The 17,522-nt window shown below is 33.9% G+C and overlaps 4 protein-coding genes across 6 annotated transcripts; 3 read left to right on the top strand and 1 right to left on the bottom strand.

Moving 5' to 3' along the window:
• The first annotated feature begins 338 nt into the window (after positions 1–338).
• LOC108370254 (uncharacterized) lies at positions 339–3,276 on the top strand. The gene is made up of 3 exons (XM_017625552.1): positions 339–353; positions 707–833; positions 3,185–3,276. Exons 1-3 carry the CDS (start codon positions 339–341, stop codon positions 3,274–3,276), a joined length of 234 nt encoding a protein of 77 aa, XP_017481041.1.
• Positions 3,277–4,779: 1,503 nt separating this feature from the next.
• LOC108370257 (serine protease Hayan-like) lies at positions 4,780–8,305 on the top strand. Its single transcript, XM_017625556.1, has 6 exons — positions 4,780–5,623; positions 5,698–5,813; positions 7,161–7,270; positions 7,474–7,638; positions 7,728–7,980; positions 8,045–8,305. Exons 1-6 carry the CDS (start codon positions 4,846–4,848, stop codon positions 8,225–8,227), a joined length of 1,605 nt encoding a protein of 534 aa, XP_017481045.1. The 5' UTR covers positions 4,780–4,845; the 3' UTR covers positions 8,228–8,305.
• Positions 8,306–10,414: 2,109 nt separating this feature from the next.
• On the bottom strand, positions 10,415–16,735 carry LOC108370258 (serine protease snake-like). Of its 2 annotated transcripts, XM_017625558.1 has the most exons (9): positions 16,509–16,735; positions 16,139–16,342; positions 15,995–16,071; positions 14,889–15,001; positions 14,648–14,797; positions 14,505–14,593; positions 14,249–14,406; positions 12,589–12,815; positions 10,415–10,503 (listed from the first exon to the last, which is right to left on the bottom strand). In XM_017625558.1, the coding sequence occupies exons 1-8, from the start codon at positions 16,558–16,560 to the stop codon at positions 12,627–12,629; spliced, it is 1,032 nt and encodes a 343-aa protein (XP_017481047.1). In that variant the 5' UTR covers positions 16,561–16,735; the 3' UTR covers positions 10,415–10,503; positions 12,589–12,626. The 2 variants fall into 2 exon arrangements, with proteins under 2 accessions (XP_017481047.1, XP_017481046.1); XM_017625557.1 differs by lacking the exon at positions 10,415–10,503 and having other exon boundaries at positions 12,289–12,815; positions 16,509–16,734.
• LOC108370259 (uncharacterized) lies at positions 12,856–13,963 on the top strand. Of its 2 annotated transcripts, none has more exons than XM_017625560.1 (2): positions 12,856–13,277; positions 13,342–13,963. In XM_017625560.1, the coding sequence occupies exons 1-2, from the start codon at positions 13,146–13,148 to the stop codon at positions 13,537–13,539; spliced, it is 330 nt and encodes a 109-aa protein (XP_017481049.1). In that variant the 5' UTR covers positions 12,856–13,145; the 3' UTR covers positions 13,540–13,963. The 2 variants fall into 2 exon arrangements, with proteins under 2 accessions (XP_017481049.1, XP_017481048.1); XM_017625559.1 differs by having other exon boundaries at positions 12,856–13,610; positions 13,711–13,963.
• Positions 16,736–17,522: the final 787 nt, after the last annotated feature.

The following is a 17,522-nucleotide window of genomic DNA, read 5'->3' as shown; positions in this document are numbered from 1 at the left end:
TCTACAGTGTAGACGATTTGACCGCTATTAGTGCCAAAATTAATTTAGTTAACCCAAAAAAAAAACTGGCAGCGAATTTCGCAAAAACAAACCTGATTTGAGAAATACTTTTTGTTTTTTAATGCTGCTAGTTTAGTAATACTCGATACTACTAATTATGTACTAAATGATAAAACATGTTTGTGAAAATGAAATTTGAATTTTTTAATCTGTCATGAGAAATGGCTCAGCGAGATGGTCTATAAATTGAAAATTCAAAGCCTGAAAGCGTCTTAGACAACAGTGAATTGGTGAAGTGATAAAGCGCGATAGTAATACATACCTAGATACAATTAAAAATGAAAGCGTTTTTGGTAAGTTGAAGGCTGCTGGTGAATAATTGTTCGAATACCAACATTTTAATTCAAAAAATATTGAGATATGTATTCTTATTCATTCATTTGAAAAATGTGTCACTGTGCTGAATTGCATTTTTGATTGAAATTTAAAATTGTTTTGTCAACGGCCACATTGCTTTCAACTATTAGTCAAACGATATCGGTATTCTCTATGTCTTGCAAAGCCCTTGCATGGCACACGGATTGCATAGTTTGCAAAGTGTTACCTAAGGAAACCCGGTTCTACCATCCAAACTGTGACCATGCAAGGGTTTTGCAAGACCTAGAGAATACCCTAATTTTGTTTTTACACGTAATGTATTTTACAGATTATCTTCAGTGTCTTGGCTTGCCTCTTTCTCCTGGTATCCGCAGCGCCAGCCGATCAACCCGGAGTACATTTTTTGAGTTACAGCAATGATCAGGATTTTGAGGCAATACAAAAACAAATCATCGGTAAGTTCACTTAGGTAATTGCCGGGAGTGCTTCTTATGATCTGAAAATTAATTGTTTAAGTTAATCAACAGTCTCTACTTAAATAGGCTATCTGAATTTAGACCTAAGAGTTGCTGAATTCTAAAGTAAAAAAAAACGTAAATGTGTATTTCGGAGTTGCCATTTGCCAAAGTAAATCAAATATCGGTAAATAAATTGATTTAAAGTTCCCAGGTAGTTTAGATATGCAAAATACTCCCACTAATGTATTTAGAACNCACTTAGGTAATTGCCGGGAGTGCTTCTTATGATCTGAAAATTAATTGTTGAAGTTAATAAAACAGTCTCTACTTAAATAGGCTATCTGAATTTAGACCTAAGAGTTGCTGAATTCTAAAGTTAAAAAAAAAACGTAAATATGTATTTCGGAGTTGCCATATGCCAAAGTAAATCAAACATCGGTAAATAATCTGATTTAAAGTGCCCAGGTAGTTTAGATATGCAAAATACTCCCATTTATGTTTTTAGAACGAGGAGTATATGGCTAAATATTTACTAACCAAATTCTTTACGATTTACCTCAACTCACCTTACCTCACATCAACTCAAATCTACTCAGTTCACCTCATATCAACACCACAACTCATATCAATTCACCCTAATTCAGCTAAGCGAATTTTATTTCCGAAAATCCGGAAATAGTCCGGGGAATCCCTAATACCACGAAACAGTCCCGAAAAACACGAGTACTCCCAAGAATACTGAAACATTCCCAAGTAAATAGTCCCGAAAATTCTGAAATTATTTATTTCTTTACTTGCATACTGACTAAGTAGCAAGTGGTTAGTATTTAATCATGTCACAAGTACTAAATAACTTCCCGGAAATTCTCTCGACGACGCACTGATTCCGTATAGAGCCTTGCTAAATTTCGGTAACTGAGATTTTCTCGACAGTGCTAAAACCAGGGACGTGAACCGGATGAAAAATTTGGTCGGTTCGGTTCAGCGGTTCGAACCGTCGTTGCACTTTTGGATTGTTTCGTCAAAGCGATTTTTTTTTTGGTCTTTGAACCGGGGTTTCGGTTCGGTTCAACGGTTCGAAAAACAACGCGCAAGGTTAAGGGTCAAGTGAGATGGGCTGCCTTTACATTTGATATTGTCACATGGTAAAAAACATGGTAGGTATTACCATGTTTAACAAAAAGAAAAAAATTGGGTACATTTATCTATTGAAAAGTGGTTGAAACGAACCTTTAAACCTTTAAAGAAAGTGGTTCGGTTTTCGGTTCGGATCAAACATTTGTGGAAAATTTCGGTTCGGTTAATGGTTCAGTTAATTAATAGAAAAAAGCGGTTTTCCGGTTCAAAACCGGTTCACATCCCTGGCTAAGACTGTTTCTGGTATGGAAACTCTGCTACAGATAATCTATTCCGGCGCTCCGGTTGCCTTGAAACAAGTGTATCTTCTTAGTGCCTGGACTGGCTCCAGAATAGTTATTTCTCTTTAAGATAAACACTTTTGGATTTGGGAAGATTTCCTTAGCTGAGATACCTTTTAGCAGTTCCTAGGCTGACAGTATGCTACAAAATCCTACCTGGGGTAACCAATTCTGTTGCTCGCAAGTTTTTTCTGACATGGGTTATCTTGATTTCGAGAAGGCAAGCTCTGGTAGTCATACAACAATAAACTATCAGGGCACTGGGTATTTTCTCCAAAGCTAAACTTTCTGTACCAGAGGTTAGACTGTCTGTTGTATACCAGAATCCATCAGAGATCTTCATTTCTGAAGTTGGAGAGCTTTTCTGGAAGAAAATTTTCTCTCTTAGTCTCCGGACTGCTTCTGGCACTCAACACCTTGAATTGTGCAACGGATCCTGGTGCTGGCTAGATATTCCTGACAATGATTTTCTTGTCACTTTTCGAAAAGGGTTTTTAGGTTGTTCTCTAGAATTACTGAAAATACCCAGTCTTATATTTTATATAAGGGACTGTATGGAAGCTTTAAATAGTACCTCGGCGACATCCATTTAAGAGAGTTTTTAAGTGATAGCCTGTACTTTTAGTGTATAGTACTTACAAACATTAAAATGTAAAAAAATGTGTTCAATGTGGACCAGCTGTTTTCGACATCTGCTGCTAATACATAGTGCCAGGAAGCGAGGTAGAAATTCTTGCTAATAGAAGAGGTTTTTGGTCACCTTATTGGTTTTTTTTTTTCAATGGACTTATTTTTATGCGTTTCGGGTCCCAAGATCGGACACCAAATTACTTAGTATGATACCATACTATAACTGAATTCTAGTTAACATGAACAAGAACTTTTTCGTGTATATGTCAGCTAATCGCTTTATCGTAATTCTCTTTACAGCTCAGTACGAAAATCTTGGAGGCAGTTCGCAATTCCATGAAGTGCAAAGTGCCAGCGTGGTTCATCCCAATACATTGAAAATCAATATATAAAAGCCAAACAAATAAGCAAAATTGTACGGTTGTGTTATAGCTCTATAAGAATTTTTATGTATACAAACGCATAAACATACGAGATAACGTGGCTATGTAGCAGAATTGTGAAAAATTTATATCGCTAGCTTAGAAAGAAAAGTTGCTAAGTCCCATTTTAAAAATTTTACAGGAGAGGAAAAAATCTTCCTATAGCCATTTTCTTTAACTATTTCGCAAGACTTTGAATCAAACATTTTGCGCGTTTAAAGCAAAGCAAAATCCATAAGAATCAGAAGGATTCGATATTTATTAAAAGACGTCGTATTATTTTGGCCTTATCGGATTGATGGTGCTTCTTTTGGACTTAGCAAATTTTCCTTTTATTGCTTATGAAGAGGAAAAAATAAAACAAGTACCTTTATAATTTTCGAAACGATGCGTATTCAATTTCTTTAGCCTCCTATATCAAAATATGAGTTTTCATAAAAAGTGGACTTAGCAACTTTTCACTCTAAGCTAGCGATATATTTTTTTAATGCATAGCATTGAAATGTTAATGTAAAAAATTAATGTATTTATTGCTAATGTTTTGTTTTTTTTTGCATTTGCAATAAAAAATTTTAGTCAATGCCATTGCAATAATTTATTGCATTAAAAGTATAACAAACATTACAAACCCATTAACCCGTTGAGGGTTGAGTTTTGTAGCCAAAAAGATGGTGTCGGAAATTAAGGCTCATAAAACATCTAGCAATGTTTACAAGAATTTTTCTACAAATAAATATAATAGAATAAAACTGAAAAAAGTATTAGTAATTATTCCAAGTCCTTCCCAAAAGAAATTATTTTTATTTCAGTAGAAAAAAATTTTAATAGTTTTTTTATAATGCAAAAAATTAAATAAAAATTTGAATGCATTACAATTTTTATCCCTAGCATTAGTTTGGATAATTTAATGAAAACAAATTTCATAAGAGTTGAATTTTTCAGAATTAATGCATTGACATTTTTTTGTATTAAATTTCAAAAATTATTGCATTAATTTTTTTCATTAACAATATTTCTTTAAGTAGGTTCCATCAGTGCATTAAAAAATTAATGCATTTTTCACAACTCGGCTATGTTGTAACTTTCTCTTTAATTTTACTTAGTTGCATGCTATCTGAAAGCAAACATGCTTTGTATTTTTTTGGAATATTCAAAATCTTGGAAGTGTCTTTAGCAAACCGCCATTTAGTAAAATAAAGCAAATGCAAAACAAAATCACTTCCTTGTAGAAAGCAAAATATGATTACATATAAAAAATAAACAGCAAAAACCAATAAACATAAAAAACCCCAAAATCTACATGTTGTTATTCCCTCGCACAAGCTAGAACTGCTTCCAGAAATATGTGAGCGAATGCAGGCAAAACATAATTTACTCAAAAGACGCATTTTCTGGCCGATAAGACAACAAGCTACAATCACGGATTTTGTACGCTGCGATCTTCAGTACATAACTAACTTCATAGTGGTGCGGTTTGCTTGTCATTAGGAAAGCGTTATTCAATTTTTAGTCGATTTCTGTACGCACAGCGAGCAGGCAATGTGCGTCAACATAGTAATTGCCTCACTGGCCATCGCTGTGACCCTATGCCTAGTGGAGGCACAAAAACTCTACACACCCGCTCAACTGCAGCAGCAACAACGCAACGATGATTTCGAGCAGCCTCCGAAGCGTGTCCCAGAATTCGAACTGGAAGTGAGACTAAATACAATGCCTATAAATTCTGAAGATCGACAACCAATTGTGTTGGTCAATTTGAATCGTGTTGAGCATGAAGATAGAATAATATTCACAAGCCAAGAAGAAGAACAGCAGAATGAAAATCTTAGACAAGAGTTCAATGAACGTGAACGTGTGCGCGACAACAATCGAGAGTTTGTTAACATGCCCGAGCGTGTAATTGAATTCAATCAAGAACGTGAACCATATCGTAGAGACCAAGAGAGAGGTCCGCCACCCAGGCAAGAATTCATAGCTGACATAGAAAGCAGACCCGATCGCAATAGCGGATTCAACCGCGCCCCAGATCGCGACAACGATCGAGAGTTTGTTAGCGAATCCGAGCGTGTAAGGGAATTCCATAGGGAGCAAGAACGTGAACCTTATCGTAGCGACCAAGAGAAAGATGCCTCTACTAGGGAAGAATTCAGTGCAAAGCCCGAAAGGAAACCTGATCGCAACAGCGGGTTTAATCGCGCCACAGAACAGAGTGTTCATCGCAATAATATATTTAAGCAAGAAGTTGACGTAGAGCGGAAACCGCAACGCATTATTCCACAAGGGCAAGAAGAGAAAAGTCATCGCCTCTGTGAAAGAAGTAAGTAAATGCAAAGTATGCGTAAAATCATGTTTTGTATGCTTTAGGTATACATACTTCTAATTTTATTAAAGAATATAATGAATATATTGCACGCATCTTTCGCAATGATGAGGAAATAACAGCAGATGCAAATGATTCAGAATTTGATGGTCGTGTATTGGCATCACCTGGAGAATACCCGCACATGGTAAGAAAAAAAGAGTACATATATTATTTTTAATCTTAATCTAAATTTGTATCTTAATCGCAATCTTAACTTAAATCTTAATCATAGTCTTATTCTTAATCTTAATATTGATCTTTCTCTTGAATGTAATCTTAATTTGAATCTTAATCGCAGTCTTATTCTTAATTTTATTGTTAATCTTAATCTTGCTCTCAAATCTTATCCTCATTTTAGAAAAAATGGTAATCTTGTTCTTCGCCTTATTCTTTATCCTAAGTCTAATCTTAATCCTTACCCTAATATTATTCTTAATCTTAATTTTAATTTTAACCTTAATCTTAGTTTTAATCTTAATCATAACCTTATTCTTAACCTTAATCTTACTCTTAATAATAATCTTATTCTTAATCTTAGTTTTAATCTTAATTTTGATCGCAATCGTAATATTTTTCTTAACCTTAATTTTAATCTTAGCCGTAATCTTATACCTAATATTAATTTGAATTTTATTATTACTTTTAATCTTAATCTTAATTTTAATCTTACCCATCCTCGTTTTAATCTTTATTTTACTCTTCATCTTAATCTTAATCTTAACCCCTACCTTAATCTTATTCTTAATTTCAATTCTAACTTTAAGTTTAATTTTAATTTTAATTTTAATTTGAATTTGACTTAATTTTAATTTTAATTTTAATTTGATTGACTATTTTAATTTTAATTTTAATTTTAATTTTAATTTTAATTTTAATTTTAATTTTAATTTAATTTTAATTTTAATTTTAATTTTAATTTTAATTTTAATTTAATTTTAATTTTAATTTTAATTTTAATTTTAATTTTAATATTAATCTTAATTTTAATTTTAGTTTCAATTTTCATTTTTATGTTAATCTTAATTTCAATCAATCTACACCGGCCGCCTCCCATCAGTTTATTCTGTAGTTTTTTCGCTTCGTTTGAGCTCAGCGTCAAGAAGTGTAACTTCAAAAAGCATACACTTGTTCCCATGTATATTCGTACATATGTATAGTAGTTTTTTACAGCAGTCACGAACAGGAATATTATCTTGTTACGGTCAAAAAAAGGTCACATTTCGCATTCAAATTACTTAATGGACAAACCATGTATTTCTTGAAATCGGTATTTCATGACTACTCATGCTCGGTTACAAGTGTCGATACGTACATAGGTAGTATATATGTATTTCCATAGGTTTGATTAAAAATATTTTCCAAATTTTTTGCTAACATTATTATTGCTTGAATTCTAGAATGACAAATTGTTTTTAAAATATTTTCTAATAAAACAAATTGGGATATTTTTTTTACCATTTAACGCATTGTGAACTTTCTCACTTACATTCAGACAGCGCTGGGCTTTGAGAGAGAAGACAAAACATATGATTACAAATGCGGAGGCAGTTTGATAAGCGAAAATTTCGTTATTACAGCGGCACACTGTACCAATATAACGGGGTAAGCTCTATGATATTTCGCGAAAATGGGTGATTTTTGAATACAAAGAATAGTCGAAATGTACTTAGTCGTGTGTTGCGTTGCAGTTGCATATTATTTAATACACATGTATGTATGTATGCATATATATTTGCACTTTCGCAAAATTACCATGATTTCATAAATAGTCGTAGTACATATGTAAGTAATTTCCCACATTTCAGGGAAGTACCTACAATAGCACGAATTGGTGATATAAATCTTATGGTAGATGAAAAACATTTGGCGCCGCAAATATTTCCCATACGAAGAATATACACACATCCACAATATGACGGTGTTACTAATTACAATGACATAGCGTTGTTGCAGCTGAATACGAGCGTTGAGTAAGTAACTAAGCTGCATGCATACATATTTAGTCAGTAGCGATGGAACTTTCTTTAAATTCTTTCATATTTGCGCAACTTGCACGCAGATTTACTGAGTTTGTTCGCCCAATAAAACTTTGGACACAACCTAAATTACCCCTCATTACCGCCTTTGCCATGGGCTATGGCGCCACCTCATTTGCGCGTGCGCCAACTCAACAACTCACCGACTTCAATATGACTCTTATAGCGAATGATGAATGCAATCAGCTTTTGCCACAATTGGATGAGGTGCCGCGTGGCATAATTTCAAGTCAAATTTGTGCTGAAGATTTTGTAATGCATCGCGATACTTGTCAGGTGAGATACACTGGAGGAAAGTTGTATATACTCAAATTGCATTTTCGTTTTAATTGTCTTCCAGGGTGATTCCGGCGGCCCGTTGCAGTACAACATTAGAGGTAAACGACGCAGAAATCGAGTGCATTATCACTTAATTGGCACCACCTCGTTTGGGCTACTATGCCGCAGTCCAAATCCGGGTGTTTATACGCGCATATTTTCCTACCTTGATTGGATTGAGCGCACGGTCTGGAATTCGTCTTAAAGCTCAATGGGTTTAGACATAGTTTACGTAACTTAACTTAATTTAATATTTTGGCCAACCTGTTATATGTGAAAATGTGTGTTGGCGGTTAGTAAAAAGAGTACAAATACAGTATGTAAAAATAGTTTTAGTGCTAAATAAAAGTCTATTTTAACTTATGAAAATACATAATTTTTGCCAAAAGATGCCTTTACACATATTTTATGTATACATTTTACCACAAAAACAACTTAACAGCAATTCGTTTCGGCCTGTTTGAAAACTTAAATTCAATTAAAATTATAAATTGTACAACATTTTACAATATACTACAGATGTGAAACGAACAACAATAAATAAATTTTTATACATTTTTAAAGTAATTGCCACCTGTTTAAAAATTAGAAATTAAATGAAGTACGATGGTATGGACGCGAAACAGAAGAGGCTTATGAATACTTTTTATACAATACCCAAGAACCCAAGAACAACACCCTTTCTCTTCTTCTTTTGACGCCCCATTTTTTAAAATTAAATGAACGGTGCAGATCTTTTATGCGGAACAAAAAAATGTCTTCGCGTATTATATATATAGATATGAATCTACATTAGGGTGGTGCAAAAACAGTATAGACGGAATTGTAATATTCTCACCACATAGGATTTTTCTATATCGAAAAAAGTATATCTCTATTTTTTTATTTTGAAATCAAAAAATACTTAGAGGTCGCTCAAAGCGCTCAAAGTTTTTCATGTATTTTTATATGGGAAAAAAAACTTTTCGTTTTGGTAATAAAGAAAATTTGCAAATTTTTCAACAATTTTTTTGCCTTAAAATGCTCAATATATGTTGAATTTATATAAAATCTGTACACGAAAATATTTCTATTGCTCCAAAGAGTCTCTATCCCGAAAATAAAAGTTATATCTGCAAATCATAAGCTGCTGGAGCACGTTAATGGCTCAAAATTGACCCCAAAATAGGACAATATTTACCGTTGCTTCTAGGACAGACACCGAATCGGTTACTTACATAACTGTGTCTGTCGATAGGCTAGGAATTTTATCTGTGAAATGCCACACATTTCTTTGAAATCGCTTCATTAGTTCTCGTGCAATAAGCGTTTTCATGAAGCTATGTATATATGTATATGTATATATGTATAAGTATGTATTTTTCAGTTGGCTTGAAAACAAAACGAAAAAGTTAGCTGAACATTTTCAAGACATGAACCAAATTAGGTAAGTGGATTTTGAATAGGTGGAAAAATAAAAAGCTCACACGTACAGTGTATGTGAATCCACATGTCCACATATATTCCACAGCTGTACTAGTATAAGTCTGCATTAGTGAGAGAGTATTGGTTAGTGAAAAATCCCCCCTGGAGTAAATCGAACTGGTTCAGAGCTTGCACCAAACTAGCTTGATCAGGAACGGTTCTTGTTTTCGGTCTATCCCAAATCAATGTTTTCATTTGGTTTTTTTTTTTAACATAGCGATGTCCTTCGAAGTGCCAATTACGCGTCTCTGCAGAACTTCTGAATTCGTTCGGAACTTTATATACTTAATTTTTAACCAACTTCAAGAAAAGGAGGAGGTAATCAATTCGTCCGAAAGTAGTTAGCTACAAGTTAGTTGACTTCCAATGCAGAGGAAACCAGTTCTCACTATTTTACGGTCATCGCCCTTCAAAAGTAGTTAGTTACGGCCAAGGAAATAGTTAATAAATAGTTACCCCTAGTCGAATGCTAATTAGTTAATAGTTAGCTACAAACTAGTCACATTTCCCGCAGGGTAGATGCGGACGCGTTTTCTTGAAAATTTAACAATTATTAATAACAAGCGCAAAATATCCGCAAATTTTCATAAATGCAGATACCTTTGACCATGCATAGAATAGTTCATTATAATTTTTTTTTGTAACAGCCCTGCGGGAAATGGGACTATTTTGTAGCTAACTATTAACTAACAAGTAGTCGACTAGTAGTAACTATTAAATAACTATTTCCTTTGGCCGTAACAAACTACTTTCGAAGGGCGATGGCCGCAAAATAGTGAAAACTGGTTTCCTCTGCATTACATGTGAACTAACTTGTAGCTAACTGCTTTCGGACATAAAAATCAATAAGAAAAACCAAATGTTTTTTATATTTTTTTACTTTATTTTATTACATTTCATATTTGTTTACATATTCTGCAGTAGGTGGTCCGATATTCGAACACCGTCAGACATAACTTCAGAATGATAATGTAGAATTTCGACCTTCCTTTTATTTGTCCTGAATACGAAAAAAATCTGCGAAGTTCAGAAAAAAAAAGTGTATTGAAAGCAATTTTTGTGGGGATATTTAAATAGAAACTTGTAAAGAAAACAAACTCCCGATAACGTCTGCACGACTTTACAACTAACTTGAAGTTCGTATTGTCACAGCTAGTTAAAAGTTAGTTATTTATCGAACTCCCCCAAAAAAGTTAACCAGAAGTTGGTTATTTTAATCAATTGATAATTTTTTTCTGCAGGGAGCGTTGGCTAGCATGTTGACATGATCGGGATAATGTATACATTATGGCTGCGTTTCTTTATACATTCCGGATAATCCCATTTCACAGCCGGAATAAACAGAATGCGTTTGAAATATACTTTAACATATTATCAGGTACGTTCTAAAGAATAAGTAAACAAAAAAGTTTATTCCAAACGTTCAGAATGAATAAAGTAATGCAGCCTATATATTGTTGAATCTTGTAGATATGTACATATGCATATACTTATACACATATGGTTTGCACATTGTGAAAGAACCTAAGCGGTTATCGGTAAAAAGGGCAAAGGTCATACAACATGGACCTTGATCCGTTACAATTGTTTTCCTTAATCGCATCCACTTGACACTTTATGTTGTGCACATAAATGTATAAGCATATATCATACACTCAAGCGATAGTTGCACTTGACTCGCATTATTTGTGTTTCTAAAGTACATATGTATATGCACATGTACAAAGAGATCACTACAGACATAAATATGACCATACATATATACATATGTACGAACGATGTACACCCGAATAATTAGATAATAAAAACTTGTAAATAAAAATATGGATGTGTACCAACGTACACACTCATACGCACATACATACATACCCAGTAGAAGTCTTAAGCATACAACATAGCTGTTGGTGGCATGAGCTTGCTGCTGTGTATACATGCCAGTATAAATGAACCTTCATTTCCATTTAACACGCGTGGTTTCTCAGAGCGTATGCGTACTCTAACCATACACTTGTACCACTGCTGTATGCATATGGCTGTATTAATCTTTCAAACATACAAAAATGCATTAATGGAACAGTATTAAAGCATTCTTGCAAGATATGTATCCCTATATGTAAATGCTACTTTTCTGATACATTTTAATATACGGGGACATACAAACAAGTAGCACTTGCATGTGCAAATGCACATCTTGTAAAAGCCCGTTTGTGCTGAAAATAGTATCGCACAACACGTCCATTCACTAGAATTTTAGTACAAGACTAAAAATATTACAAAAATTCCACTTCAAATTTATCAAGAAATGGACTTAAAACAACGTCAACGTACATTCGTTTGCAATTCGCTAGAATTTGAATTTATTCGTGGAAATTTATGACTACGCATGAATTGTTCACACTAATTCACTCATATAGCAAGCATCCTTCAAGAATGCATACAACCGATTTCTACTGGGTATATAAATATATACTACATTTGTACATAGATACAAACATGTGATGTAGAATTAAGTCTAAAGCGCTGGTTATACTTACATTGCAAGTGCAGGGCATAGAGAAGCAGCGCATGTGAAGCACTGGTGTAATTATACTCGGCATAGAGCGCATAATTTTCCAGAATCAGCTGTTCAGTGTAATCAGTTAGTCTGTTCCAGTACTCCAGCATTTAGTTGGGAAAACATAACTTAAGAATGCTTATTCGTAGCTTAAATGAAGTCGACACTAAAGTTAGTTGCTGCTTTTTGTCATAATTTTCAATGAAATGGCGGCAACTATTTAACTTTATAATTGACTTTGTTTCGAATATAAATATGCCCCAATGTACATATGTACTTTTCAGTAATGCCTGTAAAACTGATGGGTACTGGAACAGACTAATGAGAGCAATGAGATTCTGATGAGATCTCTCTTTGAAAATGTCACATAGCGAAAAATCAAAAGCGTGCTAAACATATCTGATGCAAAATAAAAATATGAAGAAATAACAAGCAAAAACTAATACTTAATAATTTAGGCCTCACTAGAAGAGCTTTTTACTATAATTCATATTTACATATTTTTTGACTAGCCCTATGAGATTTGCTAAACTCATTCAGAGTATTACTTTTTCGTGATTTCATAAACTATTATTCTGTTGCCGAATTAAGTTTTGCTCAATGAATATTGTGGCCATATGATTGGTTCAATCCAGTCCAAATATTTTGCTACATTCGTGTAAATTCCCGGAGAATTAGTCGCACACCCCAAGCCAAATGAAGTGACACCAATTATGTAAGGAACCGATTCGTACTCATTAGGTAGGTGTAGTACTAATGGACCACCGGAGTCACCCTTGAAGGTTAAAAGGAAATATCTTTAGTAACCCCTCACAGTGGTCTTGAAACAATGATAGGTATGACTAAAATGCCAACCAAAACTGCTTGCATACCTGTTTTGGAAGGCACCCATACACCAATATGCAGTTGGAATTAAAATCATATCTGCTCCTATGCCTAAAATATTGTCAAATGAAAATTTGGAAAAAATTTAACTGCAATTGTTAGTATTTCTTGTTCAACAGAGTATTCTAAAGTTATCGTTTTGTATATTAGTGTAAAAGAAAAACAGATAGTATTTTTCTCGATGATAATATTTCTGGTGTAAGCTATTTGATTGCACATCATGTCTTCTATAAGTCATCCGCAACATAAGTGTAATCACGAAGAGAACAGATTTAAAGTGTGCGCGCCTTGTGGGAGAAAGATTAAATTCGGATCGTCAAAACCTTCGGAATTTAATATAACCGGAAAATTGGTGTGTCTTATTAAAAAATACGTTAGTGAAAATTTTAGATTGACCAATTCGAAGTTCCCATTAGGCATTTGTGGTACATGTCGTAGGGTTCTCTGTGACCGAGATATGGATATACCAAATGCAACGCGGCCTCTTCCAAACATGCCTAACTATGAAGATTCGACAAAAGAAACAAGAACAAGTTCATGCTCTTGTTATATCTGGCTCACTGCTCGGGCAACCAGCCATCCAAAAGTTATACAAGGGAGAGCACATACCTTAAATGTATTGAGTGAAAAAAGCTCCACCAATGGGTTGACTGCTTTGTCAGTTGGGTCAGAATTAAAAAATCATGTAAGTAAACTCGCTAAAGCCTTCCGAAGCACAGAAATGTCGGAAACATTAAAAATTCACGTGCTTCTAAATCATTTGGAACATAGTCTGCATTTTTTAGGCAACGACGGCTTCGGAATGTGGTCGGAGCAAGCTGGAGAATCCATTCATGGCGTATTTTTAAGATTTTGGCTCAATTATAAAGTTAATTCGATTGACGACCCTAAATATATAATCAATTAAAAAAAAAACTGTCGTTGAATTTTCATCAAAACACATATGAATTTATATAAAATAATATTTTATATTGACTTTGTAAATTTATAAAATTTATGCAATAAGAATTATTAAAATATGGAATTATGTAATATTATCTCTTGAATAACTAAGTTAAAATATTTTATGCTTATAACGTAAGAAAGTGTTATAATTATATTACCATAGACGATTATATAACTGGATTTGGAAAGTTCTACATCAACATTTTATAATATTTTAAGCATAGGAGCAGATGGAATTTTATTTTCAACGAAATTTTGATCTATGATTATGTACAAAGACAGTTATGTAAGCCGTTTTGGTTGGCATTTTAGTCATAGCTATGGTTGCTTCAAGACCACTGTGCCCTTCTTCATAAATAAAAAGAATATTTCACATACTTGGCATGTATCTCTGTTGAATTGCAAATCTTTTGCACACAAATGTGTATCCATTAGGCCAGTTGGCAACGCATCCAGATCGGCAAAGAAGAATTGGCACAGAAACGTATCGACGGTGGAGAGATAAGCCTTCAACAGCTGATCGGATGGGCGGCCACCTGAAAGTACATACATACATACATATGTGAATATTACTGAGAATTTGGGTGGTCATCATAAAACGATAATTCACAATTTTTCACCGCTCGCTATTTACCAAAGACAGTATCTCCATACCCAATGGCAGTTGCATTTTGATTGACTAAAGGCAAATGATCGGCAATACATGCTGGCTGCGTTTCTCCGCTATAACAGAAAGAAATTCAAATTCTTTTAAAAACATACGTTTTTTTAACTTACGGTTGACTTTTCAATTTTATCAACGCAATATCATCATACGCTGTGGTAGGCTCATATTTTGGATGCACAACAACCTTTTCGATTTGTGTTGGTTTGAATTCGGTATTAGTCAAGTTAACACCACCGGGGAGAACCACAACCGGCGCGCCGCTATCAAAATTGTTATATATTTTTTTTTTAGTTTTTGGGGATGAATTCAAATTTTTGAACGTTAATGATATACCATAGCGCAGCAACTTACCCTCCCACGGAAGCGCAATGTGCAGCAGTTAAAACCCAATTGTGGCTTATCAATGCGCCGCCGCATTTATATTCGTAAACATTCGATTGCGGTGTAGCCCAACCAAGAGCGACCTGCGGGAGGAGATGCAAATGTACATTTTTGTTAGTAGAAGTTTTTAAGTAAGGTGACCAACCGTCCCACTTTAGGATACGATACATTTGTTGGGCGATTGCACCGGCACAAAAAAGGTGGTGTGTGCTTTTAACCAGACCCACATATCGACTATATTTCGACCCGCTGAATCCGAAATTGATGTCCGTTTGACTCGTACACCCTCAAAATTTCAAGTAAATTGCAAAAAACTGAAAAAATTACAAAAAATTCTAAATTTTCACAATTTTATTTAAGGAATGGAAAAATCAAAAAACAAGAATAAGGAGTTTCCAATCCTCATACCGAAGAAAATTTTGTCTCTAAGCACTTTTCGCTTTCTGCAATAGTCAGCAAGCATGTAGAGCAGAGGTGTGTGGGTTAAATTTTTTTTTTTTTTTAAATTTGCCATTTTTGCCATTTTTCGACACTTCAAATCAAAATCAAAAAAAAACCTTTAACATGAGTTCGGCCCCTTTTTTTAGATAAATTAGGACCAAATTTTGGTGAACCGTATTATTATTTTGCATTTATCATATGAGACCATGAGGAAAAATGATATACAAATAATAAATGCGGTATTTTACTGAAAAGTTCATTGTACCTACGTGATGCCACATATGAAAAGAAAATTAAAAGGGATGCCTCGGGGTATTACCATTTTGATTCTAGTAATGAATTCTAAAGTGCACCTCAACTTTTTTTGAATTGTCAGTTAGTCTACACTGCCGCTCATGGCCTCATATTATATCTAGTGTGTTATTGTTCCAATGAATAAAATAATTTGTTGACGAAATTTCATTGTGTCCTCCTTTCCTTTGTAAATAAGTTGGTCACCTTATTTTAGGTAGCATTAGGCAAGTACATCACATTTTAGCTGATAATTGCAAGCATATTTTTTAATAAATTATTAAAAGTAGAATTTAATGACCTTTGAAAATTATACTTTGAATAATATTCCCGGCATAACTTACCATAAAAGGAAACTCGTTTGCTTCAGTTGGCAGACCATTGGTCACTTCCGGACGCGGAGTGGTGAAGTCAGTACAAGCTGTATTTAAATTATAGAATCTAATAACAAACACATGCAAAGGTAATAATCAGTAATTAATATGCACCGATTTCGGCGGGTCGTTGCACGCGACAACAAACAAATTGCTCGCTCCCTTCAAAGTAACACGTTTTTGGCCTCACTTTCCTCTCATTCAAGGCTGTTCCACAATCTACTAAACTGCGACAAACTCCCGGCTGACCATTTGATAAAGTGCAGTTGCTCTTGAAGTCATCATTCTTGGGGAATGTTATCGTATCCGGGCGGGTAGCTGCAAAGTAAACCAAAAATTATATTGAATCCAAAAATAGTACATTTTTATCAATTACATACACATATATGTATGTATGTACATTCTACGATTTAAAAAAAATAAGTTAATAAATTTAAGTGCGTATATGTATGTATTTTGATTGTTCGTATTTCGCTATATGGACCTTTTACGGCTTGTAAATGAATGAAGAGCAACATCACTGAAATCTTTAGCATTTCACTTCAAGTTCAATTCGTTTTTATTTTTGTTTAATACTGCTGTGCTTAAGTATATATTCTTTTCAGTTTCTCCACAACTCAGACGCCTTTGCAAACGCGCGTTTTAAATGCAACTGCGAGAGCCGGCATCAAGTAAAAACTTTTTAGCCATTAATATTCGTTGCATCTCTCTGCTATTATTCTCCAACCGTGAATAGAAACATAGCAGCAGGCAAACAAATCGTATTGGATGCTATATATCTACATTCATACAGTGAGCGTCAGCCAAAATTGTACTGTACCTTTTTTCCATATTTTGAAAATATTTTATTGTTTTCAAATTTTATTAAGTTTTAATAGTTCATACTACACAAAGTCCATAAAAAGGTTTCTAACTTTCACTAACTAAGGTTTCAAAATTTCAAAGTTTTTATTCAGAATTTGTAGAGTTGTTTGGGTAAGCAATTTTATGACCCACTCAATTTTAATACAATAAAGCGCAAGCTTGAAGTCGCTACAGAATATCGCTGATTTTCGGGAATTTTTTTATATCAAGGTTGTTGTGTATTTTCTTCCATATCACAAATAATTTTTAGCAAAAAAAAACCGACTTCAACTCTCATATAAAAAAAAAAAATATATATATATATCTCATGATCCGCTGATCGGATCTTAACCAGATTAGTATGGGACCACCTCTGAGACACTACCTTTCCGATGACAAAAGAATTATCGAAATCGGTTGACGTGGTCCAAAGTTATGTGGTAACATACATAAAAAAAAAAACAAAAAAAAAATATTCCGACGAACTGATAACCTCCTCCTTTTTTGGAAGTCGGTTAAAAATAGAGTTAATTCGTGCATCATATGGAAGAAAACACCGCCAACAAAAAAAAAAATCAAAAAATGAACGGTGTTGTTTTATAGCATCTGCAAACCTGCACTTTATTATTCTCTAAAAAATTCTAAAACCAAAATG

The sequence above is a fragment of the Rhagoletis zephyria genome, unplaced genomic scaffold (genome assembly GCF_001687245.7).
Source record: "Rhagoletis zephyria isolate East Lansing unplaced genomic scaffold, Rhagoletis_zephyria_1.1 Rzeph_scaffold_04098, whole genome shotgun sequence".
In the NCBI taxonomy this organism is placed as follows: Eukaryota; Metazoa; Arthropoda; class Insecta; order Diptera; family Tephritidae; genus Rhagoletis; species Rhagoletis zephyria.
This window is presented reverse-complemented; position numbering and strand designations above follow the sequence as displayed.